Genomic DNA, 15,320 nt, shown 5'->3' on the forward strand with positions numbered 1-15,320 from the left:
TTCATTGGCTCTCATCGTATCAGACAGGAAGTGATTAGAGTTGGGAATTTAAATTTAAATCTTTGAAATACAAAGAAAACAAGTTTGAAAAAGAGTTGACAAATGCTTTACAAATCTTCTTTAGGGTTGTTTGGTGACGTTAGTTTCAAATATAAAAAGCTTTTCCGCTGATAAAAGACGCTTAAATAAATTTAAATGAAAACTTGATGATTTATTTTTTGTCACCTGGAGAGAAGAGAATCAGAAGATGAATCTATGACGGCATCACGCCGCTCTTCATGTGTTGAAGAAAGATTTGTGTGTTGATCTAAAATCCATCATAGTTGGATTTTTATACTTCTGGTGTTCGGAGCTTTGTGCTAAAACAAATGTTGGTGATAAATACGTTAATAAAGACACACACACACACACACACACACACACACACACACACACGCACACACACACCTCAGATAAACCTCCCCAGTAACTGATCCATACTCATAGTGTCCGACATCATGATGATGTGTGGCTGTAAAATACAGAAACATCAACCAGAGGATGTTTTATTGAAGATTGTGAGAAAGCCCTGCTGTTGGTCTCTTGTTGTGTTCGACCACTCGGAGAAAAGAAACACAATTGAGCGTTGAGAATTTGGCCCCCTGAGCGTCTTTAAGTGTCGATGAAGATGTTTTTCTTTTTATTATCTAATGATGAACTGAGCTCCAGTTTTCTCATGATTTATTTGATACAGCTTTTTGTCAAAGTACTCCATCTTTAAAGTATAACTAAATCCAACATGTAGAAAACATAGCAGTAACATACACCATGATATGTTGTATCAGTGATGCCAGGCCCTATGCACACACACACACACACACACACACACACACACACACACACACACACACACACACACACACACACACACACACACACACACAATACAAACATTAAACATTTTGTTTTCCAGTTGTGTAAATAGTTTCGCTTATTTATTTTTTTTAAGATTTATTTTTGGGCTTTTGGTACCTTTACTGTAGAGATAGGACAGAGGATAGAGTCTGAAATCAGGGAGAGAGAGAGAGCAGGGAATGACGTGCAGGAAAGGAGCCAGAGGTCGGATTTGAACCTGGTCCGCCCGCTTGTAGGACCATAGCCTCCATTCACCAGCTCCTCAGTACTGTTTATTTCTGCATAAGTAATGAAGTGTGTTGATTTAAACGAGGCTCAAGAGATTTATAATGTTTGTGTTTTAAGGTTTTTCATTAGTAATCAGGACTATGTTGTTTTTTCTTCTGTGATATATATTTTTAAATCAAGTTTAAATGCTTTAGCTGATCACACATTGATGTGATGAAAAGAAAAGTTGTTAGTTTTATTTGAGTTAAGATCTTGAATGGTTGGTGGGATGTTGAATGTTTCTCTGTGAAGCTGTCTGTAAATATAGATTTAGTGTTTCAATAAAGCCTTTAAACATTCAAAGTGTGTGTCTTCTTGTGATTTCACATAAAGTGTCTGAATAAATGAGGAGCAGATTTCCAGATATGAAGAGCTGTGTGTGTTTTCCATAAATGATAATAAAATAAATTGTTAAAAAAAATCTTTTCACATAAAAAAGAAAATGGTACTGCAGATTTTCTTTCAGTCTTTTTCTGTTGTTAAAAACTTGTTTTCCCTGCCAAACATTAAAAACATGTTGGTCTCTGATATGAAGCTCTGGTGTAAGTTCAGTCAGGAAGACTTTATATTTGCCTTCACGATCGGGTCTTTCTCTCATTCTTCCCTTTTTGCACGCTCGCTCACGTTTCCCCTGTTATTCTCCAGCTGTCATTGGATAATCAGCTGTCTCGTCAGCGGTACTCATCTAACCAATGGCATGGCGTTCCTCCTTCATTGTCAGCCTATCATCGTTCTGCTCTCTTTTAAATGTGATTCTTTCTCTGCCTTTAGTTCCTTCATGTTGATGTTTCGTGCGCCCCTCCACCTCCCCATCACCGCCCGTTTTCACAGAATCATCATCCATCAACTCTTCACCCATCCGGTCTCATCATGTCCTCAGCTTCAGCACCACCAGGGTCTGGACTCCATCAGGGGATTTATTCTGTCAACACTCAGAATTGTTATTCTTCAAACATCAATCACCCCCATAGAGTCCAAGCTCCAAAGTATTTCTGTCAAGTCACATTTCCATCTTATCCATTATAATAAATCATTTTTTTCTTAATTCACTCGTCTCTCCTGATTTAAATTCGACTACCTATCTGGAGGAGCCATGTTTGTGAAGTGCAGAACACAAATAGTTCCAGCAGGTGTCGCCTTGTGGTTAAGATGATAATCTATGAAGGTAGGAACTTTCACTGAGGTGTCAGGTGTTGCTAGACGGGGAGTAAATACACTTTTTTGACCGCTGTACACTATGAGGTGACAGAGTGAATCTGAATTGAAATGTCTGGATTATTGTTTGAACAGTTCACATGTGACAGTAATCAAGACATTGATGGAATGAGAAATAAATATTCCTAAACAAAGAAGATATTGGACTGTCTTATTTTGAATGCTTACGCTCAGGATCGAAGCCGGCAAGCGGCTCAATTAATAAACTAGATTAGTCCGTCTATGTAGATCCTCAGTGGCTTTAAGTTTAGGCTTAGCCGCTATATTCAAGTCAAATAAGTTGTTAATGACGCTTGAAGAGCTTCACCACGACGGAAATCAAGTGGATCATTGCTCGTCGTTTCCAGCTGACAGGACGCTGGAAATCGGAAACTACAAGCCGGGTGTAAACACCGGAGCCAGCCGGCCGCAGCATCCATCTTTCGGCGAGAGGACGCCGGCTACAACACCATTGCCTGCAGAGGTTCAGGGCCGATAAGCAGATCGCTTCTCTCGGTTCGAGTGACTGTGCCTGTGGGAGGATTTCAGGAGCTGATCTTCACGCAGAGGAGTTTGCATCGGGATCATCCAGGCGCCCAACGTGAGGTAGGCTACGTGTAGCGCTACTAATGAATGGCCATTCATATTTTGTGTGCACAGCGATCGCTACAAACCTGTAAAGGTTCCAATGCATTGGTGGTCGAAGCCACAGGACGATTGACTTTGTTTGCGTGTTGCGAGCTGACTGTGAACAATGGATACGCGCGTTAATGACGTTGACAGCCCCGCTGAGGCTATTGCGCAATCAGTGGAAACGAACACTTCAGGTGTTGATAAACAAAAACATGCTGTAAAGGTAACTCCTAAGGCCTTTGCTGAAAGGTTGGAAATGTTGCAAAGTGAAAGAAAAGCTGAGCTAAACAAGGCTAGAAAATTAAGAGCAAATGTGCAAAAAGATGATAACAAATCAGAGGTGCAACGTGTTTATAATGAGCTTGTCAATTTGTGTGATGAAGTAAAAGGTATTCATGGGTCTGTGTTGTGTGTGTTACCTGCTGATGAAAAGGAAAGGCATGAAACCTGGTTTAAAGCAAAAATGATGTTTAATGATGAATGTATTGCTGACATCAAAAGGTGGGTGGTATAAAAAAGTTTGCTGTGAGGGACTAAACACGGGAGTGAAGCTGTGACGCGCTGTCGTTATAAATGACTTCCAGATCCAAGATGCTTTAGTCATTTATTCTTCCAAAAACAAAACAAGATACTACAAACGCAGTTATCGGGTCATCAAATCAACTTGTGATCGCAGTGCAGTGTAGTGTGGCGGTCAACAGAAACTGTCTCTTCCCACGCTCACCCCCTCTCTCCATCCAAGCCAAAAACCAGGTGAACAGGTGAGTGCGGCTCATATAATCACTGCCATCACCACGAGATTTCCGGTGAACACACCCACCACCAGGAACAAGCAGACCGTAAACAATAAACAATAACCTAATCCCGAGGACAGTGTTTCAAATGTTTCTTGCAAATACTCAAGCAGAAAAAGCTCATCCAGTGGAAAGTCAAGCACAGCTTCCTCTGCAAGAATTAAAGCCGAGGCTGATCGAGCTGCACTGTTGGCTCATGTGGAAGCTTTAAAGGAAATGCACGCTCTGGAGCAGGGGTGGCCAACCAGTCAGAGACTAAGAGCCACATGTTTTACTGTCTTACTGCAAAGAGCCACATCATACACACAGGCACACATAAACATCGCCCTGTCCCTTCACCTCTCTTCTGCTCTCTGCCTCACTCTCCTCCTCCACGTTCTTCTCTATTTCTCTCTCAAACACACAGATTTAAAATAAAAAAAATAACAATAGCCTTGACACTCACACACACACCTTCACACACACTCACACAGAGACACACACACACACACACACACACACACACACACACACACACACCTCACACAGAGACACACACACACACACACACCCTCACACAGAGACACACACACACACACACACACACACACACACACACCCTCACACACACACCCTCACACACACACACCCTCACACAGAGACACACACACACACACACACACACACACACACCCTCACACAGAGACACACACACACACACACACTCACACACACACACACACACACACCCTCACACACACACACCCTCACACAGAGACACACACACACCCTCACACAGAGACACACACACACACACCCTCACACACACACACACACACACACACACACACACACACACACACACACACACTCACATACCTCTGCTCAGCCACATTTACTGTATATGTCACACACCAACATGATATTGACAAAAATGGACTTAAAACTAACTAAGACCACAGGCCGGTCACTGTCAACAAGGAACATTGTGTGCACTGTCTCACACACACAAACTCTCAGTTCAACCAAGTCCACAAACAAAAATGTAAAAATTTACAATAGTGTCAATAACAAAATGCGTGAAAAGTTTTACTCTGCATGTTGCTTCTTAGTGGGACTTCTAGCATTCCTTGCCTTCAGTGAGAAGGCTACAGAAGAAAATGGGCTCTCAAGGGAGGACATCAAATTCATGGAGAGTGGAAAAGTCAGCAGCTCTGGAGGACGGTCACTACAGCCTGAAGTTTCCCTTTAAGAAAGACAGCCTGTCCCTGCCCAACAACTTTCCGGTGGTGAAGCAAAGGTTACTTGGTCTGAAAAGGAAGCTTTTGAACAACAAACAGTACCATGAAGAATATAAAACATGCCTCAATGAGTTGATGAGTAAAGGCTATGCAGAGCCAGCTACACATCATTTGGATTGTAGCAGTGGCAAGGTGTGGTATATTCCCCACCACGGTGTATATCACCCAAAGAAGAGGACTCTGCGAGTGATGTTCGACTGTGGTGCAACGTTCAAAGCGACATCTTTGAACCATCAACTCTTGCAAGGTCCCAATCTCACTAGCACCTTGCTAGGGGTCCTCATAAGATTCAGGCAAGAACCAGTTGCAGTCATGGGTGACATACAGGCGATGTTTCGTGACAGTAATCAAGACAATGATGGAATGAGAAATAAATATTCCTAAACGAAGAAGACATGTCTGTCTTATTTCGAATTCTTACGCTCAGGATCGAAGCCGTCAAGCGCCTCAATTAATAGGCTAGATTAGTCCGTCTATGTAGATCCTCAGTGGCTTTAAGTTTTAGGCTTAGCCGCTATACTATCCAAAAATATCACTCCAGAGGCAGAGCACAACATCGACAGCTGTTCTTCAGAGATCTAATCAGCATCAAAACTATCCTAAATATCTTCATCATCATTATCAAGCAAAACCATCATCATCAATAATATCATTAAGGTGGTAGGTGGTCATAAAGAGCTGGGTCTTTAGCTTTTTCTTAAAGGTGCAGAGGGACTCTGCAGATCAAATGGAGTTTAGTTCCTTTCACCAGTAGGGGGCGACAGAGGAGAAGAGTCTAGTTAGAGACTTAGGACCCTGTTGTGAAGGTTGGATCCAAGGGGCAACCTCCGGTCTCGAAAAATGAAGCCTATGTGGAAGAATGGTTTGATGACTCATCAGTTTTGATTTGATGAAGGATAAGAGTTATTCACAATAAGGTGTGTAGCTGACCAGCTTGACAGGTGGGTGCGGTGTAACGGTTTGTCAGGAGGTTTAAAACCCGCCTCAGCTCTCAGCCTGTGGGTGACATCACTCAGGCCATCCGGGGGAGACCTCCCTCACAGCGAGCTGTTGAAGAGAAGCAACTGAAGTCCACCCCAGAAGAACCAACAAATGCAGATGTTGTTGAAGCTCAGGTTTCTTCCTCTGTCTCTGCAGCTCTCTGGGCACCTCGATGGACCAGTCACCAATAATCCACACTGTGTCTATAGGAGAAATACAAAGGTGTTCAATTAATGCCTCAGACAAAATGTACAGTTAACTACATGTGACAGCTCAGGCTGTTTTTTTGTTATGAGCCTCATCTGCAGGAATAATATTGAACAAGGTAGCTGCAGCTCATAATAATAGATGCCAGTCTTAAACACTATTTTTTCTAATACTTAAAGTTTTTGGTGTGAAGCTGACACTGTCCACAGACTCCATGACTTCACAGGTTCTATAGAAAACAAATGTCTTATAATAAATACTAAATAATTATTTGTTCAGTTGTCATGTTCACCTCATCGCTGTTGACATCAGTAAATACAGACATTCCTCTTTTTGTCAGAACAGTAACATGAACTGTATGCTTTGTAATATTGATTTCTTCTGGATGTCTCATATTTATTTACAGTTTATGGATAAAACTTTGTTCATGTATTTCTCTGCTAACACTGACAAAGTCTAACTGCTCTGACAAATAACTAATAACCATAGTTGTATATTTAACAAAGTGTAGTTTTAAGACTTTAATCAAATATTTGGGTTGAATATAATTCGTTTTAACTGTGTTGTAGAAAAGTTAAAGAGGGAGTGTAGACCTGGATCAGAGAGTTAAAGTAAGGAGGAGCTGGGGGGCGCTAGTGAGCACTGCGTGGATTAGTCGCTTTCTGTGGAGCTCTGTCACATCGCTAAAAAGTTGCTTATAATTCACACTTTCATCTAGATTTCTCAAAAATGAACAGCTCTGGAAGAAGTGTCACCAAGGGGAAACCCTTAAATCCAAAATCTGCCTCCAAGAAGGATGGTGAGGATGGACCTGGAAGGGTCTGCAACTGACCATGAGACCCGCATAACAGACCTCGAGGAACGGTGAGAGGAGTTGATGGAGAACAACACTGCCATGAAGCGCAAGCTGACCGACCATGAGAGCAGATCCAGACGCTCCAATATTCAAATCACCGGCTTACCTGAAAAGGTGGAGAAAGGCAACCCGACGCAGGTCATCGCGGAGTTTCTTCCAAAACTTCTCGGGGCAAATCATTTCCCCAGCAGTCTGAAAGTGGACCGGGCACACCGTATTGGCACACAGTCGTCACCTTCACGTCCACGCACCATGATCGCCAAAATTCACCACTTTCCAGAGAAGGAAGAAATTGTGAAGCTTGCCCGCCTGCAATCTCCTTTGTCTTTTCATGGAGTCCGGATCAGTGTGTTTCCCGACTTCTCACCCGAGATTTCTGAACAACGCCGAGCGAGGCAGGAATTAAACACGGTCTGATCTTCACTTTCAACGGCGAACAGAAACTATTTCAGAAGCCTGCAGATGCCGAGGCTTTCATCGACAGGTTTATTACACCTGCTGCCACCCCGTGATCTGTTGGAGCCTCCGTTTCAGCTCGATGCTGCTCTCAGACCAACATCTGCCTCTGGGTTTATCTGCTTCCACAAGACAGTAAAACAGTTCCGAGTTTTGTTCTCTGCCTATTTTAATGAGTGTTTCAGACATGTGAGGGCTGACGGAGCAGGTCAGAAACTCCACCAGTCATGTACACCATGTTATTATTGGCTGACTGTCTCTTAAGACTCTTTCCTACAGGGTTTAGTTGTCTCTCAGTGTTTATGAGGGGATCCAAGTGCCTCTTCGTTTGGGGAAGTGGATGGGGGGAGGAGGGTTCACTGTATGTATACAATACTATATATTGTGTTTTGTTTTGTTCGCTCTTTCTACACTGCGTCATCAGAACCGTTATGTTGACTATATAACAACACTGTCTCAATATAAACAATGCTTTCATGGTTATCAGTAGTTCATCCGTTTCGCCACAAGGTGGCAGTTTGACCTCATTGACCTGGAATGTCAGAGGCCTTGGAACTAACTTAAAGAGAGGCAAGGTTTTTTCCCATTTCAAATCTTTATCTGGAGACATTATGTTTATCCAAGAAACTCATATCAAACACACGGAGCAATGGAGGTTAAAATGCAGGTGGATATCACAGATATATCAGTCAACCTTTTCTTCTAAAGCTAGAGGTGTAGCCATATTAATCCGTCGAAATATCCCATTTGAGCACATTTCAACCATTTCAGATCCAAATGGCAGCTACCTTAAGAGTCACTGGTCACATTCTGTCTCGGCAGCCTGCAGGTAACGTTATTGAACATATATGCACCCAATTTTGAAAAATCTGCCGTTTCGCATTGCCACGGACAAAATCTAGTACTTAGGAGTTGATATCCCTAAAGGCCCTAAATTAATTTATAAACTGAATTATTTGAACATGATAGAGAGACTCAAAGCCAACTGTAGGTATCCACTGAATGAAGCCGTAGCTTGACGCTCCCAGAACTCCTCTCTTCAGTCATTTTCATCCAAAAAATCCACGGGACCAAATGATCAAAGTTTAAATGTTTACTTAAACATAAATAAACAAAAAACAGATACAGGTTAGTCCAAAACTATACAAAAAGAGAGATGAGGAGAGAGAGGTCAAAAGACTGTGTGGCTCCACTCTCTACTAGTCTGAACTAAGCCCCTCCCCCTCCCAGATCCAATGAACAAAAAGTATTACATGCATCCATAAATGTAACATGATGAGCAATAAGGCTCCTACACCAACATTGAGTCCTGGAGACTGCTACCGCTGTCTATGTTAGGTCGAGTAAATGCAATCAAAATGATGGCACTCCCTACGTTTCTTCACCTCTTTCAAAATGTACCTATATTCGTGCCCAAAGCCTTTTTCAAGCTACTAGATTCCTTGATGTTGCCTTTCGTATGGGGTTTCAAAGCACATCGTATCTCTAAAAAGCATATCACTAAGTCAAAGTCTGCAGGTGGCCTTGGTCTCCCTGACTTTCGGTACTATGATTGGGCTGCAAACTCTAGAGCACTGATGTACTGGAAAGATGCTTATCCAGGTAAAGTCACCCCCTCAACCCCTTCATGGCTGGCAATTGAACAGGATCTTTTGAAAACCTCCCTCCCCGCTCTTCTATTTTCACAAACCAGATCCCCTGCAACTATTACGGGCAATAACTTTAGAATCACAAACTCTTTGAGAATTTGGTATCAAATACGGAAATCATTTAAATGACCTGAAACTTCTGCTTATACACCTGTTTGCTGCAACCATGCCTTCCCTCCCTCAATCACAGATAATACTTTCAGACTCTGGTGGAATAAAGGCATCATCACCATTGCAGACCTTTATGTTAATAACACTTTTGCCACCTTTCTACAGTTAAAAGAAAAATATACACTGCCAGATTCGCATTTCTTCCATTTTCTCCAGATTAGAGACTACATCCGCACAAATATTTCAAACTTTCAGTCAATGCCAACCCCAAGCGAACTTTATAATCTTATAAACCAGAGTCCTGACTCAAAACGATTAATCTCCAGATTTGTAGATCTTATCACAGCACATAACCCTGTTTCCACACAGCACCTAAAAAGATCTTTGTGTATCAGTTGGTCACGAGACCTGGGAAACCTACTTTAAAAACATTTATAGTTGTTCTATAAACTCCAGACACCAACTTATTCAATTTAAAATACTTCATAGGCTTCATTATTCCTGCACCAAATTGCACTCCTTTTATCCGTCTGTTTCTCCAACCTGTCCAAAGTGTAAATCAGCTGAGGGCACTCTGGGTCACCTATTCTGGTCTTGCCCTAAACTAAATAAGTTCTGGTCAGATATTTTTAATTGCTTCTCTGAAATGTACAACTTTGACATTACACCAGATCCTTTTACAGCCATTTTTGGCGGAATTCAACATTCATTAAACTTGTCTCATCTACAACAAAAGACATTACACTACGGCATGGTTGTTGTGAAGAGGAATATTCTGTCTCTCTGGAAGAGTGGAGATATACCCTTTTTTAGGACCTGGCTAGAAGAAATGACTAACCTGTTACATATGGAGAGGGTCCCATATAGTGTCTCTCTCAGCTCTACAACCTTTGATAAAATGGGGAACCATTCTTGTCTTACTTATCAAAGACAACCTAAAGTTTTATTCTGCTTGTATACGTTTGTGCAAACAGTTGTCCACACTACTTATATGTCTAGAAACCATGTACTTATACTGTCCTAGGCCAATGAGACACACCGTGATCTCTTAACAGTTGGCGCTGATTCTTTTAAAAAAAATGTTGACTTACTGTATTGTAAGATATCCTATAAGAGCATGTCTTTGTTGTTGTTTTGCTTTATTTTCGCACTGCCCTATGTTTCTTATTTTTCTAATTCCTCTTTGTCTTTTTGTTGCTGTGCTGTTTGTTTATAAAACTGAAAATGTATAAATAATTTTTTATTTTTTTTAAAAGTAAGGAGGAGCTGTTTTTGTCTCATATGTGTAAAAGAACCTTTAGCAGCTTAAACTTAAAGCCACTGAGGATCTACATAGACGGGCTAGTTTAGTTCATTAATTGAGGCGCTTGCCGGCTTCGATCCTGAGCGTAAGATTGCGAAATAAGACAGTCCAATATCTTCTTCTTCTATGGAATATTTATTTGTCATTCCATCGTTGTCTTAATTAATGTCATATGTGTGATGTTCAAACAATAATCCAGACATTTCAATTCAGATTCACTCTGTCACCTCATAGTGTACAGCGGTCAAAGAAGTGTATTTACTCCCCGTCTAGCAACACCTGATACCTCAGTGAAAGTTCCTACCTTCATAGATTATCATCTTAACCACAAGGCGACACCTGCTGGAACTATTTGTGTTCTGCACTTCATAAACATGGCTCCTCCAGAACCTTTACAACCTCATGAACAGAATTGACAAAGAGGAGATGACACTCACTTCAGCCTGTATCTAATTATAGGTGTTCAATAAGTGCGGTGAACAAATCTTAAATGAATGGACCATTTCTTAACATTATGCTCTGTTGTACACGTTGTTGATTAGAAGAACATGTGTGGCAGCAGCGCTACAGTAATAAAACATTTCCACATAATAATCCTGAACATGTCTAGAAGATCTCAGGCAGACTGCTCCTGAAAACATGTTTCATAATCTGCATTTGTTGAAGCTGTGTTACATGTTTCACCTGCCAGGGTCCTGCTGGAACGAGAGGACCAGAGGGACGTCAGGGAGAGAAGGGAACCAAGGTGAGTTTAGAGCTTTATAGTGTATTCTCACTCCCTGTGGTTCTATATGAAAAATGTAAATTGGTGATAGTTCGCTTTAATGATCCTGTTATAAATCTCTACTTTGATCTTGTTTTGTGAAATGATATTGAAGTTTAATTTATTATGTTGTTATGTTGCTGTGCTGCTTTATTAATACTGTGACAGTACTAAAAACATGTTTTATTATAATTCTCATCATCATTGTTTACAGGGAGAAACAGGTGCTGTTGGACCCCCAGGAAAAACTGGACCTGTTGGTCCCCAGGGTGTACCAGGAAAACCAGGAACAGAGGGTCTCCGAGGACTTCCAGGATCAGTGGTCAGTAAAGGTTGTGATAGTGACTGCATGGTGTGTTGGCTGGCCATGTCCTCCTAACTGTGTTTCTAAATATGTTTCAGGGTGAGCAAGGATCTCCTGGACCTTCTGGACAGAAAGGACCACCTGGACCTCTCGTAAGATAACAATGCCTTTTATTTCCTTTTCTATTTGCACTCTGCACTCTCACAGTGCGTTCAGTAAAGAGAAGTTGATCAAACAGATGTCCGTTCTCCAGCTGCTGTTTCTTTCAAACCTCTAACTTTGTCTCTTATCTCTCCTTTTGTCTCACCAACAACCTCACCGCTGTTTCCTCCTCTCCTCTTCTTTCTCTCCTTCTCCTCTTGCAGGGACCTCCTGGTTTGCCTGGCCTGCGTGGAGAACCCGGTTCCAAGGGAGAGAAAGGACACCCAGGTCTTATCGGTCTCATTGGCCCCCCAGGAGAGCAGGGAGAGAAGGGAGACAGAGGTATGCCTGGCCCTCATGGAACCTCCGGACCAAAAGGAGAGTCTGTAAGTCGCACTTCTTTTAAAACCTTCAGAAAAGCAGCTCAACAAAATGATAAACCTCTTTTACATCGCCTGTTAAAGATGGGAATGTTATCTCCTATTTACCCTTCACAAAGAAATCACAGAGCCACAGTTTTGGTAAAGTAGTTCTACTGGTGTGCTGGAGATAGAGACAGAGGTGTGTGTGTGTGTGTGTGTGTGTGTGTGTGTGTGTGTATGAATGTTAAAGCTGTTTGTTTACATGTTGTCCCTCCTGCTGCATCATCGTAATGCAACGTAAAACTCCACACTGGGACACCAATATTACGCTGTTGCAGGTGAAATGTAAAAGCACAGAGGCTAAGTGACAGTGGAGTTTCTTACAGCATTGCAGTGGAAACTGTTGAATTTCATTATAATAAACATGTTTGTAAACTATTGTCATGTTGAACATGTCTCCGGTTTTGTTTCAGGGAATGGCTGGAGGAACTGGACCCCTCGGCCCTGCTGGTCCTGCTGGTCTGCCAGTGAGTAGTCCTGTTTGTCTTGTGAACATGCTATCTCTCTTTGTTCTTCCACTTCACTTAGTTCCCCAGATTTAATAAAGTACCAATGCAATGCAGCAAAACACTACGCATGTCATGGTCACCAAACTAAAGGCTCACCTCGTTTACAGGGTCCTCAAGGTGTTAAAGGAGCCAAGGGTTCTTCTGTGAGTATTCTTCAACAGCGTTTGTACCTCACAAACAGAATGAGATTGTTCCTGACTCCTACATCAAATCTGATCTGATTCTGTATTTGCTCTTAAATCTTTCCCCTCTCTGCTGCGTTTAGGGAGGATCTGGTCCTAAGGGAGAAAAGGGAGTACAAGGACCTCCTGGACCTCCTGTAAGTACTCATGCACTCTTTGTGAAAAGAAAGACAATTACATTCTAATCTGCTCAGTATGGATGTAACGATTCACTCAACTCAAGATATGATCAAATCATCATATTGGGTTCAGGATAGGATTTCATCCCGACTTTCTAAATATTATAAGCAGCAGCTGCTATCTACAGCGACCATCAGAGGTAACTAATCCCATTCACACACACCGACGACCAAGCAGTGGGAGCAATTTGGGATTAAGTGTCTTGCCCAAGGACACGTCGGACATGTGGATGCAGGATGTAGTGATTGAACCCCTGAGCTTCTGGTTGAGAGACGACGACTCTACCACTGAGCCACAGCCCCACAAATCCAACATTTAAAAAAACACATGTATAACACAAAAAAGAAAATCTCTTGAAATAGCAGATTTGCAGCCTGTTTTTCTGTCATTGATGCACAGAAAGCTTTTAAAAGACTCAGAATGTTTTTCACTTTGTGACACCTGATGTACATACTGAATAGTAGTATGTAGAGGCGGTTTTGAAAACAGACACATTATCCACATCTTCACTTGCTTAGTATCTTTGATTGTCTCCTGAGGTATCGTTACATCTCTACTGCTCAGTGATTTCACCTCGTTACAGTTTCTAAATCGATTTATTGAGATGTAAACTTGCTTCCAAGGGCCCACCAGGTGAGGTCATCCAGCCCCTGCCCATCCAGAGGAGCCCCAAGTCCAAGCGCTCCATCGACGCCAGCCAGCTGCTCCCAGAGAGCGACTCAGACATGCCTGCATCCGACGCCGCTGGCACTGAGTTCCTGATGGGCAGTGAAGGCATGGAGGAGATCTTTGGCTCTCTCAACTCACTGCGACAGGAGATAGAGACCATGCGATTCCCACTGGGTACCCAGGACAGCCCTGCTCGCACCTGCCAAGACCTGCACCTCAGCCAGCCAGACCTCAAAGACGGTAAGGGAGTCAACCCACAAGCCTGCTCAGCGTAATAATCCCTGCATCAGGTTTTGATAATGTTCTTTGTGTGGTGATCATCGTCAAGTCAACATGTCGATGAAGCTGATCAACATATATGAAAGAGAGAGAGTGGGGACTGACATGAGAGAAAGGAGCCACAGGTCGGAATCAAACCTCTGACCTCCTCGCCCAACCAGCGCCCCATTCCTAAGAGTTCTAACATTTACATTTTACTTTCTCTGCCCCCCCTGCAGGAGAGTACTGGATTGACCCCAACCAGGGCTGCTCCAGGGATGCCTTCAAGGTTTTCTGTAATTTCACTAATGGAGCAGAGACATGCCTGTATCCCAGCATCAATACGGTCAGTATATCACAAACACTTTAAAATCTCCTCATTATCCTTTAAAATAAAAGACATGTTAGTCTCTGAGTGCAACTTTAAAAACATTGAACTGATGTGGGAACATTCGATGTTGGTGAAGATTTGAAGACTCTGATTGCTCCCTTTCTAAAAACTCTTTGCATCCTCACATTGTGGTTTTTGTACATTAATAATCAAACTAAGAAAATCTCAGCATGAATAAAGTTCACAAACACTTGAACAAGGTTGATGTTAAATTTTATTTTAGCCACAAAACCTGTTTGTTTTATTTGTTAAATAATAAAAACATCAACATCTTCAACTTAACATGTGATGTGGTTATTATGTTTTCAGGTAAAGATGAGCTCCTGGGACAAAGAGACTCCAGGATCCTGGTACAGTCAGTTCTCCACTGGCAGCAAGGTCCGTAACCTTCTGTGACCTTCTGTGACCTTTAAGATTATAGTTTCATTCTTACCTTAACTTCCTCTGATCCTCTTAATGACCTCCTCTTCCTCATCCTCTCCCAGTTCTCCTATGTGGACTCTAATGGCGAGCCTGTGGGCGTGGTCCAGCTCGGCTTCCTGCGTCTCCTGAGCATCCAGGCCCGCCAGAACCTCACCTACCACTGCCATCGCTCGGTGGCCTGGGCCGACCGAAGCGCCAAGAACAGCTACAACAGAGCGCTGCACTTCCAGGGCGCCAACGAGGAGGATCTGAGCTACGAGACCAACCCTTACATCAAGGCCTTGGTGGACGGCTGCTCTGTGAGTTAACACACATAAACCAAACCTCCCTGCTACACCTAAAGGATACATCTGTGGAAACGACCTTCTAAATGTTTGACCTGTCTAATCATGGACATTTAAAAATCAAGCAGCCTAATCTAAAGTGCATCAGTGATGAGTTTCTATATTTCTC

General features: G+C 42.4%; 1 protein-coding gene and 1 long non-coding RNA gene across 2 annotated transcripts in view; one reads left to right on the forward strand and one right to left on the reverse strand.

Annotated features, from left to right (window-relative positions):
* Positions 1-15,320, forward strand: part of LOC110004705 (collagen alpha-2(XI) chain-like) — a 105,304-nt gene that overhangs the window by 87,605 nt on the left and 2,379 nt on the right. The window contains exons 30-40 of the mRNA XM_065948393.1: positions 11,317-11,370; positions 11,603-11,710; positions 11,791-11,844; positions 12,058-12,219; positions 12,669-12,722; positions 12,872-12,907; positions 13,030-13,083; positions 13,750-14,035; positions 14,293-14,399; positions 14,754-14,822; positions 14,930-15,166. Of these exons, the coding sequence (XP_065804465.1) occupies positions 11,317-11,370; positions 11,603-11,710; positions 11,791-11,844; positions 12,058-12,219; positions 12,669-12,722; positions 12,872-12,907; positions 13,030-13,083; positions 13,750-14,035; positions 14,293-14,399; positions 14,754-14,822; positions 14,930-15,166 (1,221 nt within the window). The remainder of the gene's footprint in view (positions 1-11,316; positions 11,371-11,602; positions 11,711-11,790; positions 11,845-12,057; positions 12,220-12,668; positions 12,723-12,871; positions 12,908-13,029; positions 13,084-13,749; positions 14,036-14,292; positions 14,400-14,753; positions 14,823-14,929; positions 15,167-15,320) is intronic.
* On the reverse strand, positions 5,424-7,707 carry LOC136177087 (uncharacterized). Its single transcript, XR_010664746.1, has 2 exons — positions 7,213-7,707; positions 5,424-6,246 (listed from the first exon to the last, which is right to left on the reverse strand). It is a non-coding gene; the product is annotated as an uncharacterized lncRNA (long non-coding RNA).

This window comes from Labrus bergylta, chromosome 19 (genome assembly GCF_963930695.1).
Source record: "Labrus bergylta chromosome 19, fLabBer1.1, whole genome shotgun sequence".
NCBI lineage: Eukaryota > Metazoa > Chordata > Actinopteri > Labriformes > Labridae > Labrus > Labrus bergylta.